Source organism: Podarcis raffonei, chromosome 4, assembly GCF_027172205.1.
Source record: "Podarcis raffonei isolate rPodRaf1 chromosome 4, rPodRaf1.pri, whole genome shotgun sequence".
Classification (NCBI taxonomy): Eukaryota; Metazoa; Chordata; class Lepidosauria; order Squamata; family Lacertidae; genus Podarcis; species Podarcis raffonei.
This window is the reverse complement of record NC_070605.1, coordinates 20763631-20791293: the sequence shown is the minus strand read 5'-3', so window position 1 is coordinate 20791293 and position 27663 is coordinate 20763631. Positions and strand designations below refer to the sequence as shown.

The following is a 27663-nucleotide window of genomic DNA, read 5'->3' as shown; positions in this document are numbered from 1 at the left end:
GCTTGGAGACAGGCTAATAGAGAAATGATTTTGTATTCATGGCCCCTCTACATTGAGCAGCACTGACCCACAAAAAAAGCTGTTTGGGGGGTTAAGGAGAAAGAAGAGAAAGAATCCAAGCGTAACTGTTGTGTTGGAAGAAAGTAATTGAAAGTTGTATTTTAAAATATCGTTTTCATGAATGAACATGTCCAGGCACCCAGCCAAAATCAGCGTAGCTGTTTGTAATGGTACCATGCCTGGGAGCCCTTAAAACTTAAGAGACTACTGTGCAGTCCTCGATTCAGGAGAGTCAGAACACAGAACGCCCTCCCATCAGATGTCAAAGCGATAAACATCTACCTGACATTCAGAAGACATCTGAAGGCAGCCCTGTTCAGGGAAGTTTTTAATATGTGACATTTTAGTGTATCTTTCATCTTTGTTGGAAGCCGCTCAGAGTGGCTGGGGAAACCCAGCCAGATGGGCGGGGTACAAATAATAAATTATTATTATTATTATTATTATTATTATTATTATTATTATTATTATTATTATGCACGCCATAAAAACATCCTGAGAAAAGGGGCACAATTATTTTAAAATGTACATGCGCTTCAGGTTACATACGCTTCAGGTTACAGACTCCGCTAACCCAGAAATATTACCTCAGGTTAAGAACTTTGCTTCAGGACAAAAACATAAATCGTGCTCTGGAGGCGCAGTGGCAGCAGGAGGCCCTTTAGCTAAAGTGGTGCTTCAGGTTAAGAACAGTTTCAAGTTAAGAACGGACCTCCAGAATGAATTAGGTACTTAACCCGAGGTACCACTGTAATAGAAATGGGTGGCCAAGCAGTTGCTTAAAGACTGCATTTGGCTCCTAAATGATTTTTTACCTGGCCCCTAGCAACCCTAAATTTTGCCCACAGCTTCACTCATAGCAGGGGAAGAAGAAAATTGGTGTACACACACACACACACACACACACACACACACACACACACACTTTTTAAAGGGAATACAGGAGTCCCACACTAACATTATAGCACTTTAAAATTTTGCATGTGGTGGCCTGGCTCTGTCAGAATATGTATATAACTATCAAACTCCTACTACTAGAAGATGCCACTGGCATTGTGGTGCCAAATCTCTCATGACTGGGGGGGGGGGGTAAGTCTGTGCTTCCTAGAGACTTGAAAGGAACCCTCAAACTCAGAGTCATCCTTGCATTAAGAGAAAAAGACATTTATAGTCAAGTGATGGGCTCATTCTAACACCTCATTATCTTTTTCATACAATTTAAGTAGACGGACAGGTGACACCCCCCCCCCAAATGTCCCTCTTTCAAAAGCAGCAAGATTTCAACCTTTCAGAGCAAATCAGGAATGAGCACAGAGGTTTGCAGCGGGGAGGCAAATTTCCACTGCACAAGCAGAAATCCTTGTGATAGTGGATCCATTTAGCAGGATACCTGCAGTTTCTTACTTACAAATCAGAAATCCTCAATTGGATTCTCACCTTTGTATGGATTTGCTGGGCGACCTTAGGTGAGCTGTTACTATTGTCGCACTTATTAGTTGCTTTTTTTTACAAAAGGTAAACTCAAAGTGACTTCCTTTAATTAAAGCCAGCATAAAACAAAGCAAAATAAAAGCTAAAAACCATTTATGTATATAAAATATGGTCTAACACATCCTACGCACTAAAAGGAGGCTGCAATATCTAAAACTCTCCAAGTTAAAGGCCAAAATCCTGGTTGAAAAGAAACGGTTTTGCCTGGCACTAAAAGTAGGCAATGATAGTACCAGGAAGGCCTCCCTTAGGAGAGTGTTCCATAAGTGGGGAGCCACCACTAAAAAGGCCTGTTCTCTGGTTGCCGCCCGCCACACCTCCCTCAAAGAGGGCACATGGAAAAGGAAGTCTGGGTTGGTTGAACTTCAGCTCTGACATACCTTCCAGGATCTAAGAACATCAAAGGCATCCCTGTTGGACCAGTCTACACGACCTATTTAGTTCAGCAACAGAAAGTTGTCTGTGGTAAACTGCTTTGGGGAATTGTTGCAGTTGTCACAATCAAGCAGTGTATAAATTTTATGATTTATTATTATTATTATTATTATTATTATTATTATTATTATTATTATTATTTATACCCCGCCCTCCCCAGCCAAGACCAGGCTCAGGGCGGCTAACACCAAATATAAAAACAACTGATTGAAATACAGCTTAAAAAGCAAGATTAAAATACAACATTAAAACATTAAAATGCAGCCTCATTTCAGTAATAAAGAAAAATAAATAAACCCAAAAGCAATAGTCCTCTCCCACTATTTCCCCCTATTCAGGCATGGCCAAACTCGGCCCTCCAGATGTTTTGGGACTGCAATTCCCATCATCCCTGACCACTGGTCCTGTTAGCTAGGGATGATGGGAGTTGTAGTCCCAAAACATCTGGAGGGCAAAGTTTGGCCATACCTGCCCTATGTATTCAGAAACATGCTGTCTCTGATCCTGTAGGTAGTATGCAGACTAGTAGCCATTATTGCATAAGCCAGGCTTCCTCAAACTTGGCCCTCCAGATGTTTTGAGACTACAATTCCCACCATCCCTGACCAATGGTCCCGCTAGCTAGGGATCATGGGAGTTGTAGCTAAATTACATGAGCACTTGAAAGCACAACATGAGTGCTGAGCATCACCAACTTCTTACATTTTGGGGGAAAATAAGTGCCTTGTTCCCAACAGGGTGTGACGCGCTCATCGTTTCAGAAGACAGCTTCGAGGGAAAGGACAAGAAACGGATTGCTTTCATAAATGAGAAAAGGCAAGTGGCTTTGCCGTTTGAAATCCCATGCTACAATCAGTTTGCACTTTGGATGAACCCAGCCTGGTAATATTATCTATCCCGTTCCCACAGAGGATGTGTTTCAAGAGAGAGAGAGAGAGAGAGAGAGAGAGAGAGAGAGAGAGAGAGAGAGCGCACCAAGCTATGTAGTGCACCTTTTTAAAAAATAATAATTTCATGGCAGTTTTGAAAGCTATGCAAGTTGTGTTGCGTTCTGCCACCTCAGCAAAAGGTTTTATTAAGTGAAGTGGAAATAGTAAAACCCTGAAGGGCATTACGCTCTACAATCAATACTATTTGCGTGTTCAGACCCAAAACCCTCCCCCCCAAATAAATTCACACATGACTCAAATTTTGGTTTGGGGTTTTGGCAGAATTTAGGCCACAACGATTGATTACAGAAAGTGACTGGTTGAATAGGCTCTGGTTTGACTAGCTCCCTGCCATGCAGGTAGTGCTGACCCAGAGTTCCAGCATAGGTCAGCTAAGGGTGAACACCTGGATAAGCGGAAAGCCAGGAACGGGCTAACTCTGCCCCCCAAATGTCCCCCTGGACTCAGGCATGGGCATAACCCCCTCTCAGGGGTTGACCAAACCATCAAGTCCCTGGATTCCTTTAACGGAATACCCTGCACCTAGGGATGGCGAGAGCGTTCTCCCATCCCTATCACCTGAACCAGTGCCGATCCGCAACCTTACAAGTTGTGACGATTTGCTACGCGGCAGGCGAGACCAAAATGGCAACAGCCAATCAGCCAAGTGGGGAAAATTCCTGCCGTGCCCCTGTGCCAACGACAGACGGCAGATGATGGCATAGCAAGGTCAATCGCAAAGCCCTAAAAGTAGGGAGAGGTGGGCGGGTGTTCTGAATGCACGTGCTGAAAGAGGAAGATCTGGGTCACGTGCATGGGCATAAATAGGTCCCTCGAACCGTTTGGACTGCGTCCCATTGGCCAGATTGCACCCAGCTTTGAGGAACCTACCAATCGGGTGTTGTGGATGCCCAAATGTACCCACCCACAACACAGGGTGTCGGTTTTCCAGGTCTCACCGCCATACGTGCCCTCTTTAAGGGAAGACCCGATTTGCAATATCTTTGCCGGCAGAGGGTTGTGAGGGGTTCCATGCAGCAAAACGAAAGCACACATTTCAGACTGCAGATCAAAGTTTCCCGGCTGGTTGCGTTCTGTTGTGCTCTCTTTGTAATGGGTTGGATTAAATCATAGCATCTCAGTGGTCAGAAACAAAGGAGACAGAGAGGGCTTTTTTAAACCTACACGGGAGTTGGCAAAAAATACAAGAGATCTACATCAAAAGCTTCTTGAGTGATAGGGCTGAAAATCAAGGTAATGCCGACAGAGGAAAAACAGAAAACAAATGATGGAAGGGCACAGCAACACTACACAATCTGTGTTAATTTAAATCTGGGGCCTTCCACAACCTCAAGAATACGTTAGACCTCACAAGGGAGTATTTGAGGTGTTCAAATTCGTATAGTGGTTAGTACTCTGCGTTGTGGCCGCAGCAACCTTTGTATAACGCACTTCATCCAGAGATCTCAGGGCTGTTCACAACATAAAAATATAGTATATAAAAACACAAAATACATGATAAAAAACGAAGAGGGGGACACAAACTAATAACTCCCCCTCCTACAAACACGCTTAAAAGGGGCGTAAGATGTCAATCAGCCCAAGGCCTGCTTGAAGAGGAACGTTTTTGCCTGGTGCCTAAAGGTGTATAATGAAGGTGCCAACCGAACTTCTCTGGGGAAAGCATTCCACAGACGGGGAGCCACTGCAGAGAAGGCCCTGTTTTCATATTGCCAACCTCTGGTCCTCTTGTGGATTTGGCCCATCTACATGCCTGTGAAAACCACATACTCTCTTGACGTACACAAAGGGAAGGGAGAGGGAAGCTTGTTTTGCTAGAAAGCTCCTCCTGGTTGTTCATTTGCTCTGAATTGGATGCAGAAACCTCCTGAGTCTTGAAACCAAAGCACAACACCACTACGTGTGACCAACCCACCAAGTTCCCATGATCTGTGCATTTCTGGCTCCAATAATCTTCATCCTGAAACGGAACTCGCAGTTCAGCTTGGAATGGAATGTTTCATGTCACTGTTAAAACAGTGGTTAAAAATAAAAGCTTCTTAGACGGGAACGGTTTTGGAGCAATTTGCTCTCGGAGAAAGAGCAGCCAAACACTTAAGTGTATCGTATGACGCTAGCATACCTGGTTCACTTTCTACCATGACCCCAGGATAAGCCAGTCAATTCCTGCACAAGCAGGAGAAGAGAAGGAAGAAACCCAACAGCTCCCCAAAGGGTGCCTCAAACAAAGCCTATTCTTGTTCCCATCGAGTCAACAGCAGCTCTGATCTGGATTTCAATCTCTTGGATTAAGAACACATGAAATTGGCTATCAGATCTCTTTAGCCTGCTGCTAATCATGAAACGCAATAAATAGAAACAAAGGCAGCATGCAAGCAAATAGAACGTGGCAACACAGATGTTCTCTAAATTCCACCCAACCCAATTATAAAGGGGATGAGGGTCAGTTCACTGCTCAACATACATGTCACTACTTGGCTATATTATCCAGAGCTGCATGAAATCAGTCATCACTTTCATGTAGGGAAGGTCCATTGTTCTGCAGGAGACCATCTTCTTTCCATGCCGAAGGTCCCTGGGCCAATTCCTGACATCTCCTGGTAGGACTGGGTACGTCTGCAAGGATGTGCTTTCCTATTTAGCTGGGGTCCATTGTGGATGCTTCCAAACAGGCGTTTACTGTGATGAGATAGATATTCTTAATGCATGCAGGGTTTCTTTCTTTCTTTTTTTGTAGTGTCCTCATAGAATTGTAGAGTTGGAAGGGACCCTAAGGGCCATCTCGTTCCAACCCCCTGCAATGGCATCAAAAAGCCAGGCTGTATTCTCCACCCACCCACCATACCCTTACCCATTTAATATAGACTTGCTCTTTCCAGGAAAAATCCATTTTTATTTTTTTTTAAGGTGGCACCTTACTGCCAACAACTCAATGGATAGAGCCTAGGGCTTGCCGATCAGAAGGTCAGTGGTTCGAATCCCCGTGACGGGGTGAGCTCCCGTTGCTCGGTCCCTGCTCCTGCCAACCTAGCAGTTCGAAAGCACGACAATGTGCAAGGAGATAAATAGGTACCGCTCCAGCGGGAAGGTAAATGGCGTTTCCATGCGCTGCTCTGGTTCGCCAGAAGCGGCTTAGTCATGCTGGCCATGTGACCCAGAAGCTGTACACCGGCTCCCTCGGCCAGTAAAGCGAGATGAGCGCCGCAACCCCAGAGTCGTCCGCAACTGGACCTAATGGTCAGGGGTCTCTTTACCTTTACCTTTACACAACATTAAGCCCTTATATGAAAGCATTTTAAACTTAGCACGTTGTCTTCGATGCTACCATCTCCACACACTTGCTCCCAGTGCTTTTTAAACATAAAAATGTTTAGGAGTACTTTCATTTTGACTCAAGAAAAACCATTTTGGGGATAGCAATGGAACTGACAATTCACTGTGCTATTCAGTGGAACTGACGATTCACCGTGCTAGAGAAGAATTTAGTTTCTTCTCCCGTTAAGATTCACAAAACGATTAGGGGTATGCGTACCCCTGCATCTCCCCAGAAAAAAAGCACTGCTTGTTCCCATCCAGCAAACACTACACAGATTTAGCTGCACAAGTGTCTTTTTATTGAGGGCAGATCTGCTGTTTTAATGTTCTAATTGCAGGCGTCCTCAACCTCGGCCCTCCAGATGTTTTGAGACTACAATTCCCATCATCCCTGACCACTGGTCCTGCTAGCTAGGGATCATGGGAGTTGTAGGCCAAAAACATCTGGAGGGCTGAGATTGAGGAGGTCTGTTCTAACGCTCACTACGTACTGGGCAGAGCAGGAGATAGGGCACACCTAGCGTCCAATCCCATCTATGGCACCTGGTTTTGAATTGAAACCATGCTCGATTTTAATTTGCACTTTTTTGCACAACCTGTATTTTTTTGGTATTGTTCGGAAACCGCTCAGGGCCTCAGGACACTATCTTTGCAAATGTGTACAGTGTGCTTTCTCCTCTCTGGGACATCAACCTGAGGAACTAGGATAATACCCATCTAGAAACAACCTTAATAGCAAACTCACCAAGGCTTTAGATGGTCAAGATCTAAGCAGTTATGATGGCCATATAATGGAATGCACTTCCTAGAGAGCTTTGTATCAGCTTCTACTCCAGTTTTCTTCCACCAAGCACATCAGAGCTTTGATTAAGGATGGACTGAGTCCTGCTGCTTTTAAGATCACATTTGCTCCCGCCTCATTTGTTCTACGTAACTAATTCTGAGGTTGTTTTCCATCCTTTGCCACCTTGACAGGTGAGTTTAGAAATGCAATTCAAGTACCGTATTTTTCCATGTGTAAGACGCCCCATGTAAAAGACGCCCCCTATTTTTTTAACCCAAAATTAAGAAATTAAGTTGTTTAGCTTTGGGGGGGGTACAGGAGGTCACTTCCGCCAATCGCTCACCCGCCTGCCTGCCACTGCTCATCACTTGCCGATCGCACATCTCGCTGCAGCCGCAAATTGTCTGCCCGCTCGTTGCCACCAACAGCCTACCCGCCCACTTGCCGCAGCCGCCCATTGCCTGCCCGCCTTGCCACAGCCGCCTGCCCAATTGCCGCAGCCATAGCCAATCACCAGGAGGCCTTGCTGCAGCCACCAATCATGCATCCAATCGCTGCTGCCAATCTCCTGCTTGCTGCTGCCATTAATCGCATGTGCCCTCTCTGCATTCACTATCCGTGTATAAGACGACACCCAATTTTTGCCTATTTTTTTAAAGCAAAAAGCATTGTCTTATACACGGAAAAATACAGTAAATGAAAGGAGGAATACGGGCTTGCCACAAAATGCATGAACTACTGACTTTTGCCATAAGTCAGGGTGAGGTGGAGATGGAGAGAAGAGAAGAAAACCTCTGGACAACAGGCTTGGCCATGGCAAAGAAACGGGAGTTCATTTTCCTGCCTGCCTCTGCTCTGCTGCCCTGCTAGCTGCTTCCCAAATCGGTGTCCGTTTGTTTTTAATTTAAAATGTTTATAAACCACCTTTCTGCGGAATCATGGCAACAGTAGTTTGGAGAGGATGCTAAGAAGTCTTCCCTCCCCACCAACATTTAAGAGTTCTCTAGAGAAAGAGAATGACTATTAAACAATCTTGATTCTATCTATCTATATATATGTAGATATGTCCCCAAGGGCTTATTTTGGCCTTCCCCACCCCCATCGTAATGCTTTTCATCTTCCTTGAGCTTCAGATAAATGGAAGGCTGATGGGAGAAAAAAGGAAGAACTATTTATAAGCTGCTCTCCAAGATAAATTACTTTGTGCATCTTCAAGAAGAGCCTTGAAATCTATACAGAGGATCACCAGACCAAGCAGGGGAACAGGATCATCAGATAGGCAGGGACACAGCAGCACCAGAAAACGTGTTGCTCTAAAAAGAAGGAAAACGAAACTCTACAGATAGTGAAGAAAAGTGAAGTGTGGCAGCTCCAGCTCTATTAATCTTCTGTAAGTAAGAACAACAGTGTTTTGTGTAGCTCTCGGTTTCACAAATATAAAAAGATACATGGTTCTCTCTTCTCCTACTCTGCAGTGTTCTAGACAAAAACTCCTGGGCACCCGAGTTTGTTTTTAAAGCCATTTTTCATTGGCTAGTAAAAAACGGACTGTGAGGTATTCTTTATTTCTGGCTGTGAATGACTACGATGGGAGCATTACCGAGGCATCTCCATCTATCACAAGTGCTCTCCTGAATGCGCACAAAAATTACTCATCTAAATCTAATGCTACAATAGCAGTCCGCTCTGCCGGCAAAAACATCCATCCACTTTTCCAAGAGAGCATTAAGGTGGCTCGCATGGCAATGTTTCACGCAAGACACCAACTCTTATACACAAATTAGAGGCACCCAGCATGCCCCTGTACTTGTATATGAAAACTGAAAAACAAACCCTAATATATCCAAGGATGGTACTATGATCTGCTGTCTACAGCTATTTAGCATGCCCCCAAACCACATGGCGCAATCCTTTGCCATTTCAGACAGAAGGGAGGGAGGGAGCCGCATGTTTGAAGGCTTCCCAGTTTTTAAAACGAGGCCTATCTGAACATGCAGCGAATTTGAAAACAACTTGGATCCACTTTTACTAACCTGCTGCTCTCCAGATCTTTTGTCCCATTAGCCGCGGGCAACAGATATTGGGAGAACCACTGTTTTTAAGTCAAATGACTGCTTGCATGGCGTTGAAGAATTGTAAGGGACCCCTGACCATTGGGTCCAGTCGTGGCCGACTCTGGGGTTGCGGCGCTCATCTTGCTTTATTGGCCGAGGGAGCCGGTGTACAGCTTCCAGGTCATGTGGCCAGCATGACTAAGCCGCTTCTGGCGAACCAGAACAGCGTACGGAAATGCCGTTTACCTTCCCACCGGAGCAGTACCTATTTATCTACTTGCACTTTGACGTGCTTTCGAACTGCTAGGTTGGCAGGATCTGGGACCGAGCAACGGGAGCTCACCCCGTCGCGGGGATTCGAACCGTTGACCTTCTGATCAGCAAGTCCTAGGCTCTGTGGTTTAACCCACAGGGCCACCTGCGTCCCTGAAGAATTGTATCCAGACCTAAATTCATTATACATCTCTGACACATACAACAGAGAGCCAGCGTTGTACAGTTGTTAGGGTGTCAGGGTACAGAGATGCGATTTCCAATTCTCACAAAGCTTACCAGGTAACTTTTGGACTTGCTGTCCAACCTGGCTCACAGGATTGAAGCATAAAAAGTGGGCGAATTGTGAAAATACATCCTGGATTTCGCAGGAGAATGCTGAGCTAACAGTGATCACCATCGCAAGAAGCGTAGTTTGCATTTTTCCTTCCCTGCAAGCTAACAAGCATCCTTGACAAAGAAGTTGGGGGTGGGTAGGGAGAACGATCTGAACTTTTGCTTTGGTGTTCCGATGGCTTTATATTGGAGATAAGACTTTTTATTATATTTTCTTCATACAAGTCAAAGTTAAAATGTGCTCTCACTTAAAAGGTCACTGCAAGCACCTCGCTAAGGTTAATAGATTCCCCATTTAAAATTTCACGTTTCAATGCCATTACCGTAAAAGGAAAACTATGAGCTGAAAGAATGCTGGATATTTAAGGAGTCTGATAGTTCACTATATATGTATATAGCTTGCAGACTTTAATGTTCTTCCTGGACTTTGAAAATAATTACTCCCTTGTTTGAAAGCTTTCCTGTTAAACTTTAGCTTGTAATAGACTTCAGAAGCAACAGAGGAATGGTGACCAGCGCCTGCCAGGTTTTAGTACTATAAGTGGGCTGCTTGAACAAAAGAAACCTTTATCACACAACTAGTTATGATGCATAGGGACATGGGTGGTGCTGGGTCTAAACCACTGAGCCTCTTGAGCTTGTAAATCAGAAGGTTGGTGGTTCGAATCCCTGCAATGCAGTGAGCTCCCGTTGCTCTGTCCCAGCTCCTGCCAACCTAGCAGTTCGAAAGCATTCCAGTACAAGTACTGCTGTGGCGGGAAGGTAAATGGCATTTCAAGTGCTCTGGTTTCCGTCACAGTGTTCTGTTGTGCTAGAAGCAGTTTAGTCATGCTGGCCACATGACCCGGAAAGCTGTCTGTGGACAAACGCCAGCTCCCTCGGCCTGAAAGCGAGATGAGCGCCACAACCACACAGTCTCCTTTGACTAGACTTAACCGTCTAGGGGTCCTTTACCTTTTACCTATGATACATACATGGCAGGTTAGCAACTGGAGGCCCTTGGGCCAAATCTGGCCTATGAAAGGGTGCTAGTCTGAACCACTAAGAACTTGGTTCAGCTACTATTTCAAAAATAAAACTGGGTGGCAGAAGGAGAATTTGGCATGCTGACATCAGCACTTTGGGGAAAGGGTGGGATAAAAGTGTGATAAATAGAATGTCGTCCCCGCCCCCCGCTGACAACCCAACAGAAGAATATGACGACAGTGGAAGCGGCAGCAGCTGGAAGAGATGTGGTTCACTAGGGAAGAGCTGAAACTGAGTATTAGAGCAGGTGCTTTGCGTGCCAAAGGTTCCAGATTCAATCCCCAGCATCCTCACATAAGCGCTGGGATAAATCCCTGCCTGAAAGTCTCAAGAGCTGTCAGTCACTGTAGCTGATACTGAACCTACCTAACCTAAGATGAACTTATAATGTCTGGTTTCAGTAGATTTTTCAAATGCTTAACTCAGTCTTTTAGATAAGTTCATGAAGATACCAACAAAAGGTAAGTTCGGTGTTATTCACAATACTGAGAGATGCTAGTGGAATTGTAGATAGATGTTAATGAAGTTGTAGACAGGGTGCTGGCTTTTTGCATCTGTTTCACCCTGGCAGTCCAAGTAATCAAGAGGCTGCTGTTCGCCCCCAATGGGGCCCTTTTAATAATAATAATAATAATAATAATAATAATAATAATAATAATAATAATTTTTTATTATTTGTACCCTGCCCATCTGGCTGGGTTTCCACAGAGACCAGAAATACACTAAAATGTCACACATTAAAAACTTCCCTGAAGTTGTCTTCTGAATGTCAGGTAGTTGTTTATCGCTTTGACATCTGATGGGAGGGCGTTCCACAGGGCGGGCGCCACTACCAAGAAGGCCCTCTGCCTGGTTCCCTGTAGCTTTGCTTCTCGCAATGAGGGAACCGCCAGAAGGCCCTTGGTGCTGGACCTCAGCATCCAGGCAGAACGATGGGGGTGGAGACGCTCCTTCAGGTATACTGGGCCGAGGCCGTTTAGGGCTTTAAAGGTCAACACCAACACTTTGAATTGTGCTCAGAAATGTACTGGGACCCAATGTAGGTCTTTCAAGACCGGTGTTATGTGGTCTCGGCGGCCGCCCCCAGTCACCAGTCTAGCTGCCGCATTCTGGATTAGTTGTAGTTTCTGGGTCACCTTCAAAGGTAGCCCCACGTAGAGCGCATTGCAGTAGTCCAAGCTTGCAGGTAGCATACTCCCAATATACCGTATTTTTCGCCCTACAGGATGCACTTTTCCCCCTCCAAAAATGAAGGGGAAATCTGTGTGCGTCCTATGGGGCGAATACAGGCTTTAGCTGAAGCTTGGAGAGCGAGAGGGGTCGGTGCGCACTGACCCCTCTCGCTCTCCAGGCTTCAGGAAGCTATCAGCAAGCCTGGGGATCCCGCAGAAGTTCCCGCAGGGCTCCCTAGGCTGCGGATAGCAGCCTGCCGCCCAGTGCGCGGGGCGTCCTGAAGCAGAGCGCTCTGCGCGCAGGGCAGACATCCGCAGCATGGGGAGTCCTGCGGGAGTTCCCGCAGGGCTCCCTAGGCTGCAGACAACAGCCTGCTGCACGGAGCGCGGGGCGCACTTAAGCAGAGCGCCCCGCGCTTCAGGCAGACATCAGCCAGCCCCACAAGCTTGGGGGACAGCGGGGAGGCGCAGTGCCGCCATCCCGCTGTTCCTCAACCTGGTTTGGAGGCTGGCGCTGGGGAGAAGCGCGCTTCTCCCCAGTGCCAGCCCCACAAGTTCGGGGGACAGCGGGGAGGTGGAGCGTCGCCATACCGCTGTTCCCCGAACTGGTTTGGTTTCCCCGACCTGGTTTTGGGGGGGAAATAAAGGAAAACATTTTTTCCTTTATTTCCCTCCAAAAAAACTAGGTGCGTCCTATGGGACGGAGCGTCCTATGGGATGAAAAATACGGTAGTTTTCTGGGCTTCTTCAGTGGTCTAATCTCAAAGTCTTAATTCGTATATTGTTATTCAATCTTATAGAGAATACTCTTTCTTGGCTTAAGATTATGAGACTGATTAGGAAGCCACTTGGAAAAGTTAGGTTGAGAACCTGGGACATCACCTGTCACCCATTCCCTTTCCCAGAAGTAATCTTCAGCAAGGATGCACACTTATGGTTGAAGTCTAGAAAATGTATGTGGTCTGAAGACAGAACACTAGCCACACAAATTCCCGGTATAGGCAGCGGCACTAGCACCAGGAGGAAGAATCTCAGAATCATAGAATTGTCGAGTTGGAAGGGGCTCCAATCCCTTGTAATGCATGAATATGCAGCTGTCCCATATGGGGATCAAGCCTGCAACCTTGGCCTTGTCCGCTCCAGGTGCTCACCAACTGAGCCATTTTGTAAGAAGACAAGCAGCTACATAGTTCTGCGCCCTAAGCTGCAGCTGAGCATCATTTCAGAAAAGAAAAGAAATCTGAAAGTCTGGAATTTGAAAGAGAACTTGAATTTAAGTCTTGAAATGTACATTTTGTTTTATTTTGTATTTAGTGTTTAGGGCACAACTTTCCCCAAAGCCTCCCTTTCCAGATACCTTCATACTCTAGTAGAATATTAATGAAGTGGCCGCATCTGTTGTAAGCAAGTTCTCTTCAGTTCAATATTTTATTGAGTGGATTTCTAACCCTGCCTTCCCCAGAGGAAGCGAGTGATGTTCTGTCCAGGCTCAAACCAAACCTAGGCCTGCTTGCTTTTGCAAGTTTGTTGTGTCACGGACCATGTCCTAAATAGCAGCTCAACAACCATCTCCTGTATGCATCTGGGATGAACAGACCACACTTTGGCATTCAAGGGCACCCACTATGGTAGAAGGCATGCTAAGGTCAACGTTGCAAAACGTGCAGAACTCCCAATAATGCATTCATCTGGGGTTTGTCAGGAAGCAGTGAAAACAACAACAACCCAGATTCTTGCGTGCTGAGATTTCCATAAACATGAATGAAAAACAGGAGCTTTTCCAGGAGAAGAAAAGCACTGAAGGAACAGACTTACCAGGCGTCTCCTCTCCTCTTCTACCGCAATCAATAACCGAGCAAACTCCTTCAGTGACTGGGCTATGAGAGAAGAGGGCAGGGGTTGGAAACAACAAGGCAGAATGAATTAATTTTATATTGCAAAGTCATTGCTGGTCTTCATGCAAGGAGTAAGTGGCGCATATGAATTCTTAAGGTTCCCCCCTGAGGTAGGGGAACGGCAGCAGTGAAAGTGGATTAGATTTGTCACGCAGCACTATCCTCAAGAACCCTTTCTTAATCTACAGTGCAAGGCCCCGACCTCTCCACAAGGGAACGAATCCATCACAAATGGAAGCCTCCAGGAAGAGCCCCAGAAATCAAAAGTCAAATGCTCAACACTTCAAAAACCTGTTTCGGGAGGATAAGATTGTCCTCCGTACAGTGTGAGGAGACGTTCCTTGGAAATGGTCTACATATTAAGTCTTGCCCTGGGAATGCCATAAAAAAGCAAAAACAAAAAAAAGCCACAGTTTCCCTGTAGGGAGAATTCAAATTTTAAGCCTACATTTCTTCTTGTGTGAAAGGCAGGCATTCTTGGTCCTTGCCTGCGTGGTTTAGAGCAGGGGAACAGCTACTTGTTACAGCAGCCTTGCCCAACCTAGTATGCTCCAGATGTTTCTTTTAACAGAATCATACAATGGTATAATTGTAGGGTTTGAAGGGACCCTGAGGATCATCTAGTCCAACCCTCTGCAATGCAGGAACAGGCAGCTGTCCCATACAGGGATCAAACCCACAGCCTTGCCATTATCAGCGCCATGCTCTAAGCAACTGAGCACGATAGAAGCTCTGCAAATTAGATCTCCTCCTTTTTGCAGATTAGGATATTTTTGATTAAAGAGAGGAGACAGAATATACAGTGGTACCTCAGGTTAAGTACTTAATTTGTTCTGGAGGTCCGTTCTTAACCTGAAACTGTTCTTAACCTGAAGCACCACTTTAGCTAATGGGGCCTTCTGCTGCTGCTGCACAATTTCTGTTCTCATGCTGAAGCAAAGTTCTTAACCTGAAGCATTATTTCTGGGTTAGCGGAGTCTGTAACCTGAAGCGTATGTAACCTGAAGCGTATGTAACCTGAGGTACCACTGTAAATTGGGAGAAGATGGATTTTGAAAGGTTGGTTCAAATGACCATGCTCTAAGCAACTGAGCTATCCAGCTCCCATCAATCCCGGCTAACATGCTCACGGCTGGAGCTGATGGGAGTTGTTGTCCCAAGCATAAGGAGGACACCAGGTTGATAACGGCTATAGTACAGAATATCTGCCATCCATGCAGTGGTAGGGAGGTGAACAACTCCCTAGGTACCATTTTCAGCATTCTTCCTATACGTAACTCAAGTGATACGTGCACCAGCAAAAATGGTACCAAGCGAGAGAAGACTCCCTGCCAAATGCTCCTGCCTGAATTTATTTGATTACTGCAAAGAAATAGCATCTAAGGAGAACGAGGCGGTTTCCGTCTCTTCGGCGGATATATTCTGGCCAAGAAAATATCATTTATATTCATTCTCTGAAGTGCGCAATCATCTGTTTTTCTAATCAAGAGGTGCTCTCTTCTGAGCGCTGGAGGATAAGGCCACATTCCATTGAGTGGTAGGCTAGCAACCCGCAGGAGTCGAGCACGAAGGATGGAAAACAACACGCAAAACAGAATGACACATAAACCCAAGGTTGATTAAGTATCTCGATTAAGCACTTTGCCTTGCTATTGTTGTTTCAAGAGCCTGTTGTTAGTTTGAGAGTGCCTAAAATCTACTAGGCACCCTAGCGAAACAAAACCAGAGGGCAATTCCAGCCCATTGGCACACAACATAAATTAGACAAAATAAGACACTGCAGGAAAATTAGGAGGGTCGGGATAGGAATGGCATGTCCGTTTCCTGGGTCAATTAAAGTAGAAATACAAACAGCAGACTGTCAGGGGAAAAAGAGGTTTCATGGGAAATTAAAAGAAAAAAGAAAGCGTAAGAGTGAAATGAACAAGCGTAAAAACAGCAAGCAATGACAAAGCTGGACCTCCAGATATTTCTGAACCACAACTCCCTCATCCCTGACCAATGGCCATGCTTGCTATGGCTGATGGGAGTTGTAGTTCTGCAACATCTGCCCTACCTTTTATTATATGTCCAAGTATGTGCAATCAAAATAATTACATTCTTACCCTGCATATCATTCCGCCTTCCTCTATATCCAGGCATAGGCAAACTTGGCCCTCCAGATGGGACTAAAACTCCCATCATTCCTAGCCAACAGGACCAGTGGTCAGGGATGATGGGAGTTGTAGTTCCAAAACATATGGTGGGCTGAGTTTGCCTATGCCATATCTGTTCTTGGACCGGCACCATGTACACAGGTGGTGGTGTATACTAAATTCTAGAGCATGCACAAACCCATGAGACAGGTGGCGGAAAGAGTCCTTTAGTATTTGCCTCAGGTTCTGGATGCTTGCTAAAGCCAGATTCTAGGTGTAAGAACCACTTTGATATTTGGGAAAGGGCAGCATCTCACATGTTCTGTGTGCGAAAAGCTCCAAGGTTCAATTCCTGGCATCTGCAGGTAGGGCTGGAAATAATTGTCCGAAATCTTGGGAGACCTTCTGTCAGCAGGCTATATTATATCAGATGGACCAATTAGCTGACTTCTCTACGTAGAACCGAGATGGGTCAATTGGTAGAGCATGAGACTCTTCATTTCTGGGTCGCAGGTTCGAGCCCCACGTTGGGCAAAAGTTTCCTGTATTCCTGCAGATTCCTGGACTACATGACCCTTGTAGTCCCTTCCAAATCTACAATTCTGTCATTCTATAAAGCAGCTTAATAGGCTCCTAACTTGCAAATCCATGGGACTGCAGCATGAGTGGCTTTTCCTTAATGTCGCACTACAAGAAGAGAAAGAACCAAAAAGAAATCTGCCTCTTATCCCATAACAGATATACTGTACTTTTCGGTGTATAAGATGAGATTTTTAAAATTAAAAATAAAGGTTTAAAATTGGGGGTTGTCTTATATACGGATAGTGCATAGGGGGGACAGGCAATTGGTGGCAGCCGCAAGCAGAAGATTGTCAGCGGCATTTGGGCAGGTGATTGTTGGCTGCGGTAAGGCGACCGCCTGCTGCTGCGGCAATTGGGCAGGTGATTTTCGGCTGCTTGCGGCACACGACTGGTGTCTTTGGCCATGCGTGTGATTGTCAGCGGCTGTCAGGTGGGTGAGTGATTGTCGGCAATCCGACCCCCCCCCCCCAAGAAAGCTCAACAACTCTGGTCAATTTCCCCCCATTTCCTTTCCAAAATAGGGGGCGTCTTATACACGGAGGCGTGTTATACCCGGAAAAGTACGGTAATCCTGCAGCATAAAAAGAAACTGGAACAACACCCCTGTTAGGAAAGGTTAGGATGTTTGGGAGGAGGAGAAAGGAAATTTAAGAGAAGTGGAGAAATAGAGAGACCGCTCCCTTCTCTTCTTAACACAAGAATCTGGGGTCAGATGAAGCTCAGTGGTGGGTCCAGCAACAGGAAGCACTTCTGAACACAGCAGATAGTAAAACTAGTTATGGAATTTGCTGGAAGATACGCTGGTGGCAACTACCTGATGCTGCTTTAAAGGTGGGGTTAGACCATTTCAGGGACGCGGGTGGCGTCATAGCAGGGACGTGGGTGGCGCTGTGGGTTAAACCACAGAGCCTAGGGCTTGCCGATCAGAAGGTCGGCGGTTCGAATCCCCGTGATGGGGTGAGCTCCCGTTGCTCGGTCCCTGCTCCTGCCCACCTAGCAGTTTGAAAGCACGTCAAAGTACAAGTAGATAAATAGGTACCGCTCCGGCGGGAAGGTAAACGGCGTTTCCGTGCGCTGCTCTGGTTCGCCAGAAGCGGCTTAGTCATGCTGGCCACATGACCCGGAAGCTGTATGCCGGCTCCCTCGGCCAATAAAGCGAGATGAGCGCCACAACCCCAGAGTCGGCCACGACTGGACCTAATGGTCAGGGGTCCCTTTACCTTAGACCATTTCATGTAGGAAGGAAGCTATCAGTGGCTACTAGTCATAATGAGTATAATCTGCCACCAGGACTGGAAGCACACCTCTGAATACAAGTAGCTGGGAAACAACTACAGGAGAGGTCTCCTGTCTTCATGTTCTGCTAACATTCTTCCCAGGTCCATCTGCTTGGCAACTGGGCAAAACAAGGTGCTGGTCTACACAGACCTTTGATTAGACCAAAGAGGCCTTTAAATAGTGTGGCTGCACAGCCAAAGGCTTTTAATCATGCTCCTCCATCATGCAACGTCTCAATTCAGCCACAAACCAATATGCTATACTTGTAATACCAACCAGTTAGCACGCTCACGTATTGAGGAAACACATGAATTTCAAAATCGAAAACCAGCAGATTTATTTGAACTGCTTGTTTTATTGGCAATGTAAAATCAAAAATTTTGGTCCAGAGTCTCCTAGCTTGGTTAGTCCCAGGACCTACATTCAATCCTGAGCTACAACCTCTTAGAATTTACTTTTTCTGCCCCCATTTCTCCTCCTGTCTTCAAGGATGACCATATACAGTGGTACCTCGGGTTACAGATGCTTCAGGTTACAGACTCTGCTAACCCAGAAATAGTACCTTGGGTTAAGAACTTTGCTTCAGGATTAGAACAGAAATTGCACAGCAGCAGTGGGAGGCCCCATTACCTCAGGTTAAGAACAGTTTCAGGTTAAGGACGGACCTCCAGAACAAATTAAGTTCTTAACCCGAGGTACCACTGTACAAAGGAGGGCAGGTCTCCTGTGTTTTTGTAGTTATAGAGAAGAGGGAATTTTGGAAAGTGTACCTTGTTCTGCATGGATGAGACCATGAGACTTCACAAAGTATTTTGCATCTGCTATAAATAAAAGGACTCTGTCAACGTTCCTATCTGACCCCCATTTATCCCTGCCTTTTATGCTATTTTGGAAGAAAGTCAAGCACATGAAAAGGGAGATCATGGTGGTGCCACTGGTGTGATCCAGCTGAGGTTAAGGCACATCAGGAGTCTTGACCCACCAGTTGAAGAACCACGATTCAAGTCCTCTTGATATTTAAAAAATCCATCCACTCTGGTATGGAAAGGGTCAAGGGAACAAAGGCAGGTTTTATCAGGAAAATAAACATTACAGGAGCTCAACGCATTTCTGGGAAACCTCTTTGGGAACAACATTTAATTTCCGAATAAAATATGGAACAAATGCCATGATGTGGGAGTCTGATGATCACAACAAGGGGAAAAATTGGGGGTAAATGAAAACAAGATAAAATGGTAAGTCAGAAAACAGAAACGGGGAGGAAATGTTTCTGAAATTTATGCAGTAAATATTTGGACAGGCTGGTTTTTTTGCTTTCCAAAACGGGGGTAGAAGAATGAGACAGAGAAGGAGAGACAGACAGACAGACAGACAGACACACTGAACTTGCATGAACTTCTACATTGTGTTGCAACACTGGTGATTTAGAAAACAGCTCTTCTTATGCTTTGCAAGCATAACCATTAATTCTTTACCAGCAATTATTTTGCATTTTACGCAGGAACACTGCATCTAAATGTTATCGAGGGACCATTAGGGAAAGAAGTTCCTGTTAGACTCGGATGTTCAAATGGTCCCAGCAGCTTAAGTCAGGTCCATATGTGTTAAGTTTCAGACTGCTTACTACAATAGATGCTTTGATGGTATGTCAGTCGAGACACTCAGCTTGCCTATGTGGAAACCCCCAGGTCCACCAAGCATGCAAAATACACCCTTTTTTGATAACAACCCACCCCCTCAGGCCCCCGGCCAATTTCCACAACACTTATCCCCAGTTCTGTAATTCTGAACTTTAAACTCCACCACTGTTGAATCCTTAACCAATGTGCGAATGGTAAACATAAAGTATGGTCTAATAAATCACCCGTTGTAAAATTACAGACAGCACCAGCATTATCATCATCATCATTATTATCAGCACTAGTAAATCTGACATTAGCTCAGATATACAATTCACGCTGGACCAACTTTTAATATTTTCAACTGGCAGGCGCCATACGCATTTGCGGTAAAGATGGTAAGGAACATATTGTTTGCATTTTCATTCATATTCAGGCAAGTACTTTGTAAAACAGTTGAGTTTCTTGTAAAGTCAGCTAGACAAAATGCTTCCAGATTATATCTCTGTGGAAACAAGTTGGTTTTAACCACAGCATGATTTGGTACTCGTCATGCAAGTTGCACTTTTACTTGTGGGCGTTGCCACCAGCTTCTAGTTGCTTCCTAACCATTTATTCGGTGACAAAGACTTCACGTCACCTAGGAAGGTTGGAGCACCGGCTGTTTGCTCTCGCTCTCTCCCTCTTCCCACCTCAACACATTTATTTCTGAGTAAAACTTTTCAAAGTTCACAAACACATTCCTAAGCAAGACATCAGACAGGTTGATCAATCTTGGGGAGCCTTGATCAATCCTGCAGATGCATTCACCATGTGCCATGGCCTACTTCTCAAGCTTTCCAATCCAACCTGGGCAATCCATGCTGGAGACATGAGGACCAGTCTTTGCTGTACCCTAAGAACAGTACAGTGGTACCTCGGAAGTTGAACCGAATCCATTCCAGAAGTCCGTCCAACTTCCAAAACGTTCGGAAACTAAGGCGTGGCTTCTGATTGGCTGCAGAAAGCTCATGCTTCAAATCAGAAGCCACGGAAGTCGCGCCGGATGTTCAGGTTCCAAAGAACATTCAAAAACAGAAACAATCACTTCCAGTTTTCGACTGTTCAGGAGCCAAAACGTTCAACTCCCAAGGCGTTTGAAAACCAAAGTACAGTGGTACCTCGGGTTAAGAACTTAATTCATTCTGGAGGTCCATTCTTAACCTGAAACTGTTCTTAACCTGAGGTACCACTTTAGCTAATGGGGCCTCCCGCTGCCGCCATGTGATTTGTGTCTGTAACCCTAAGCGTCTGTAACCCGAGATACCACTGTATATATTTTTGGAACATGCTTGTGGGATAGGTTGAGCTGAAAGGTAGCGACTGGTTGCTCGGAATCATCTTCCGGTGTCCTCTCTAGATGTGCCGAGCTGCACTTTATTTATTTTTATTTATTTTGGGGTTTTTTGGTGTGTTTTTTTAAAATATTTTTTATTTTGACAGAGTAATAATCATGAATAAAAATAATAAAAATCTGCACCCCACCACTGAGACCATGCCATTGTAACTACCCAACCTCCCAAAATTTCAACACCTCTTGCGATGGTGTGACCCCTTTCCGTTTTAACAGTACAAATTCTACAAACATCCACCACATCTCCTCAGAATCATTACTCCTGCATATTCCCTGTCTTACCATAATGGCACATATTAATATAGCATTAATAGCTCTATCCCACACCTCTTTATACTGAGCTGCACTTTAGGTCCCAACTTCATCTGCCTAATACAGTCGTACAGTGATACCTCGGGTTACAGATGCTTCAGGTTACAGACGCTTCAGGTAACAGACTCCGCTAACCCAGAAATAGTACCTCAGGTTAAGAACTTTGCTTCAGGATGAGAACAGAAATCGCATGCTGGCGGAGCAGCAGCAGGAGGAGGCCTCCATTAGCTAAAGTGGTACCTCAGGTTAAGAACAGTTTCAGGTTAAGAACGGACCTCCGGAACAAATTAAGTCCTTAACCCGAGGTACCACTGTAGAGAAAAAACCCATGTGAACTACCCTGAGACCCTTTTAGTATTGTTTTCACAGTTTTGTGCATTTGGATGAATAAAAAAGGGATTGATTTGTCAACAAAGTATATGGCAAGGCATGGTCTAGCTTCTTTTCACATTCTCCCCCGCCTCTGGAGCTGGCAAATGTTCTCCAGTTGACAGATGTTGTACAAGTGGACGGCTAAGCCTGGTAACAGCACCGACTGAGTGATCGACTCAGCCACACCTGCAGTATTCTTCAAAAAGGCATTTAAATCTAATAATCATGATCTTAATTACAAGAGCCATAATAATAGTGATAAAAAAACCCCATGGTGGGATTTATGTTTAGCCCAAACTTCAGGAACTGGTTTGTCCTCACTATAATAGGGGTGGGAATCCTTTTCCAGCCAAAGGGCTCGCTTTGTTCCCTGGTGGGCCAACTTCTGAGGCCCACATGCCTGTGGTGGGTGAGGCAACAGATGTGATCTTTGTACAGTAGCTACAGTCCAGCCACACGAAAAAACAGAGTTTTCTACGTACACACTACTAAACACAGGCAAGGAAGATATGGTTCAGGAATAAATTACAGCAAGTAAAACAAGAAGGTGTCCAATTCTGGGCACCACAATTTTAAAAAGGATATTGACAAGCTGGACAACGTGTGCAGAGGAGAGCAACCAAGATGATCAAGGGTTTGGATATCAAGCCTTATGAGGACCAGTTTAGGGAGATGAGTATGTTTAGCCTAGGAAAGAGACTGAGAGGAGATACGATGCCAACTTCAAATATCTCAAGGGCTGTCATATGGAAGGTGGAGCAGCTTTGTTTTCTCCTGCTCCAGAAGAAAGGACTCAAACCAATGGCTTCGAGTTGCAAGAAAGGAGATTCTGACTAAACATATGGAAAAACTTTCTGACAGTAAGAGCTGTTTGACAGTGGAAAGCCACTTCCGCCCTGCAGAGGAGGTGGGGTTGCGGGCTTCATGCTCCCAGCCCCCATGCGATTGGGGGAATCCCCGGCCCCATCACCCCCTGGCCAGCCAATCGGCTGGCTCTGGGGGCGTGGCCTGCCCTATTTAACAGAGGCACGGCCGGGAATCTCCCTCTTTTGCCACCTTCAGCTGTTCCTGTTTCCCACCCTCCTGCCCTTAAAGGTTTTCGTTCCTTGACCTTGCTATGGACCTCGGTTGGTTGCCGTTGAGGGGCCTGGTAGGAATTTTTCCACCTGGCAAATTGGCACCAGCCACTTGGTTTTCACCTACCTCGTAGCAAATCATCACAACTTTCTCCTTATTGGTGGTTAGGCATTGGTATTGGTGTTGTTCTGTAGATGGGAGGAAGCACCATCACCTGCCCCACATATTGAAGGGTAGTCTGATAAAGGGTTCCGGGGGGCGTTGCCCTGTCCGAGGCCTATGGAGGTGAGGGCCTAAGGCACGCCCCCAAGTGGTGACCCCGGGAGAGTTCCTAGTTGATGTGCATCAGCAGGACTCCCCCTACTGGTGGTTAACCCTTCCCGGACTTCAAGAGGACATAGTCCGGATATAGTCAGTTAGGACCAATGCCTAAGCCAATACCGCTCATCACCTGTAACCAATAAAGTTGTGGCCCATTAACCTTAATAATTGTGCCATGTGTCTTTATTTCCAGGGGGGGGGACTCGCCACGCAACTGTCTCCCTCGGGAGGTTGTGGACTCTCCTTCCTTGAAGGTTTTTAAGCAGAGGTTGGATGGCTTGAGGTTGAAATTCCTGCACTGCAAGGTGTTGAAGTACATAAGCCTCAGGGTCCCGTGCAACTCTATGAAAGTGGAGAATCAGGGAATGAATGGTGTTCCCTGGGGAGAGAACCAAGGGTCAGAAAGAAAGGATGGGGAGTCTGCATTTGGTCCCTGGGTCTGGTGTTCCCTGTCCCTAGATACTGTTATTGTTATTATTATTTACCCACCTTTCACCCTAAAGTCCCAGGGTGCATTACAACATTAAAACACAATATTAAAAACAAATCAAAACAGATTGTACAAGGGCTGAGCAGTTGCTCTTCCACTAAGGGGCCAGCAGTGGACAGGGCCTGGGTTGTTGGCACCTGTCTCTCTCAGTGGAGTGTGCTTCCAGGGATGAAATCAAACTGCTGGAGAATCACGGCGCCTGCTGTGGCTGCAGAGACCGACAGGTCATAACTGCTGGCTCCCATGTTGTTTGCGCTGTATGTTAGCAGCACCCAAGTGACCTCTGCGGGGCACAAGCCTGGGCAGTGTATTTGGAGGTCCTGGGCTGCCCAGAAGACAAGGCCCCCTCTCGGCCTCAATGGCGTGGTCCAACAGAAAGCAGAGCAATGTGTTTAGCACCAGCTTGGCTGCAGGAGTTGTCAGAAGGAGGCATAAAAGGTGTCAGGTGTGCATGCAGAAGCCAGGCCCTGTGACCAGGACTGGGGCCTTCCTAAATTTGTTCTGGCGAGGCAAGGCACGGCCGCACAGGTGAGGCCGATTGGTAACTCACAGCACCTGGTGGCAAGAGCTGGGAAGGGATATAAGGTCAGCATTTCCCTTCGGCTCTTTGCCACAGCAACACACTCCCTGCCTCGCTGCATTTGGTTCCTTGACTCATTGATCCTCGGACCCTTGACTTCGTGACTCCTTGCTTCCTGATCCTCGGACCTTTAGCTTCTTGACTCCTGGCTCTCTTACCCTTGGACCCCTGGCTTCCTGACTCCTGGACCCCCCCCCCGTTCCTGCTCCCACCCTGCCATCTTGCCCCCAGTCCTGATGTCCCCTGCCAGGACTTTGATCGCTTGTGAACCAGACCATGACACAAGGCGCCACCCAACCGTCTTAGGAACTCCACTCTAGATTTGTGTAGGGTTTACTCTTTAGCCCTTCTTCGGCCAAATATGTCCCTCAGGTAGCGGGTAAAGGCTTGGGTTAACACTCACACTTTCTCCCTCTCTCCATATGCTGAGGGGATGCAGACAGAGGCAGCACATCTTGGTGACACAGAAGGCCACTGAAAGTCCTATGTGGTCCTCAGGCCATTCACACAGTTTAAACAAACCAGTTTCTGAGAAGATGCATCCCATGAAATTGGGCGAGGGGGATTCTTTTCAGAAAGTGGCCTCGAACATTTCTAACGCCGGAATATCCGAAATCTAAATAGAAGCAAGTGTGTGAATTTTCTTACTTTTTATTAGATGCAAATTTTTGTGAGTGCGTGTTGTTGCATTTTTTGTAATTGCAATTCAAATGCTTGCAACCTGCCCTGAGACCTTAGGATGAAGGGCAGGTAATAAATGAAAACCATAACAACCATCACCACAACAGTGGTTTGCTGCAAAGCATATGCTTGCTGACATATGATGAGGAAAGGGGGAGGCACAGCACACGAGACAGAAACTCACTGGGACTTGTTCATGTAAGTGGAAACCTTTTCCTGCACGTTCCGCAAGGAGTTAGCGAGGTTTCAGAACACAAATCAAATGCAGAATATAGAAATGCAAACAACGAAACTCATAGATGTTACACTCTGTGGCACATTTGAAGTTATCTTGGATACCTCTGCAGTCTGTTTTCTATATCAATGCTGTTTTGCAAATCGAATGCAACACCACATTTTATGCTATAATAGGAACAACGTCTGAAACCAACTTTTAACATATACAACAGGATGAATATGCAACTGTTTTTTTCTGTCTGGCGGTTTCTTTCCCCAAAGCCAAAACAGGTTTGCAGCTGTTTTCTCTGGAGCCTTCCCAAATCCAGAAAGAGCCTGAAAAACAGTACGTATTGTCTGGAGCACTTAAAATCTTTGTACTCTTTTACGGAAAGGAAACCCATTTGTTTCAAGAAGCGAAAAAAAGTGGCTCTCGTTGACTAATACTAATGGAAGCTTAAAACCCAAAGTAAGGGTTTTTTTTTGTTATGATTTAATAAATTCTCTTGAGCTCTACTCCCTTCACTCGGATTATTTATAAAATATTACCGAAGACATCATCCAGTTGAAAAATATTTTAAGGATATTAATATATACAGGGCTTTGTTTCCAGAAACAGACAGATGTTCTTTTTTATTATTATTTTAAGCGCTTTCCAGGTGTTCTTCCTAAACAGGTTTTTAAATGAAGAGAGCAAAAATGATGGGTTGTACTTCAGGCCTAACCCCATTTGTCAGGAACATATCAGTATTCCTTCTGATTCTGCTTATATCTAAGGAAAACATGGGCACAGGTCTTGTGCCCCACTGAATCTTGCTTAAGCCCCTGACTCACATGTGCATAGAAGCAGATTTAACAGAGAGGTCAAGTTTCCCTCTGTGAAGCAAATCCAAGGCAGAGGCAGTGCCACTGCCAGACTCCCTCAGCCACCCTTCCTGAGACTTAAGGACCAGTATCCTGGGAAAGATGGAGGGTACAAGGAGAAGGGGACGACAGAGGACGAGATGGTTGGACAGTGTTCTCGAAGCTACAAACATGAGCCTGACCAAACTGTGTGAGGCAGTGAAAGACAGGAGTGCCTGGCGTGCTCTGGTCCATGGGGTCACAAAGACTCGGACACGACTAAACGACTAAACAACAACAACCTCAGGTGTCAAACCCATGAAATACAAATCCCCACTTTTTTATTTTAATAATGATATAGGTGAAGAGAGAAAAAGAGCTTGCCTCATTAATTGCTACCTGAGCTGTTGTTTACTGCCTTGGAGCCCTTGGTGGGCAGAGAAGCTGGGTCTAAATATTTTAAACCAAAAAAGTATATTACTAACATCTTAAGCAAAACCTACTTGCCTAAACCAAACCTGAAAGGGAAGTCTAATACCCCAATGAAGCCTCCTGCTGTTTGCCAAAATGTCTGAGGCACTACTGTATGTGGAGAGGTAGCTCCAACAATAAAATAAATGGGGAAGCCCTTGCTTCAGGGTAGATGACAAACCCTCCTGCCGCAGACTCTGAAACAGGCAAGGTCATGTAGCTGGTCAGGGGTGGAATAACTTTTTCAGCCCTTGAGTCAAGCTTCAGCAATAATAATAATAATAATAATAATAATAATAATTCACACACACAAAACTCCATGTCTCCTCTATATTCCATCAAGGCAAGCATTTTAAATCACATAAACCACCAAGACCAAACCCCCAAATTTTGCATTTCTACTTGAAATGCTTTCTGGTTTCATACTGCGGTTTAGGGTCCAAATAAAGCCACAGCTTCCCAGTATCGACATTCCTGGAAATTCTATTTCAAAGTAAACATGATACAAGTCTGCAACTGGTGTACAAAATTAGGTATGGGCAAAGGCATGGGTATGATGCTCATTCCTGATACAGTAATAAGCTGTATTTTATCAAGCTCTTCATCCAAATCAACCACCAGGCCCCACAAAGTTTGGCAGATAGAGTCCGGTATTCATAACATGAAAACTTTGCTAAGGAGGTTAGATCTGGAGCCAGTTTGAAGTATGAGATCACCCCAGGAGGGCTACAAGGATGTTGTAATGACAGTAGGATTCAGAAAGCTACTACCATTAGAGAAACAGTTTGCGGAGAACGCTGGCTTGGATTCTGAGTATAACTAACTCCATATTCCCCATGCGAACTGGATGCAAATTCTCAAAGCCCTTCAGAGACTGCAGGGTGTTTTAAAAAGAGTTTTGAGATAAACCAAACATCCCACTGGACGTGTCCAAACCCTGCAAATGCATGACATTGCAAGGAAACTACAATTACAATCGCAGTCGCTTTTTATCAGCCTTCACCAAACCTGATGCCCTCCAGATGTTTTATTAGACTCCCCTCAGTCTAGGGCTGATGGGAGACGTAGTCCAAAACGTCTGCACATGTATCAGTGTTAGAAACTCAGATATATAAGCTAGGCGCCAAATGTCTCCTTAAACCAAGGTTGCAGTTGCCCAAGCAGAATGTCTAGTTGCCATTTTAGGACAAGATGGCTAGCAATTTTCATTTTCCTAGTGATGGACTGATTGTGATTGATTCTCAGTTAAACATCTGGCTAGTTCAAATGACAACCTTGAGCTAGGTTAAGAATTTAAAGAAAAGTCACTTGATCCAGGGACAGTCCATATAGATATTGGCCTGTTTCTACCTCTTTTGGTGACTGCTCGGGCTCAGGCTGCACAGAAAAAGCAATTTGATTCCTGAAATTCATTCTGATTGTGCAGATAAAATATAACGGATAGAATTCTACAGGATGGGGTGTTAGTGTTGAAAACAGTCCAGATCCAATGATCCCCAGAT

The 27663-nt window shown here is 45.4% G+C and overlaps 1 protein-coding gene across 1 annotated transcript in view; it reads right to left on the bottom strand.

The window, feature by feature from the left end:
* The window catches only part of ARHGAP42 (Rho GTPase activating protein 42), a 169491-nt gene that overhangs the window by 88877 nt on the left and 52951 nt on the right, over positions 1-27663 (bottom strand). The window contains exon 3 of the mRNA XM_053385674.1: positions 13712-13773. Within this exon, the coding sequence (XP_053241649.1) occupies positions 13712-13773 (62 nt within the window). The remainder of the gene's footprint in view (positions 1-13711; positions 13774-27663) is intronic.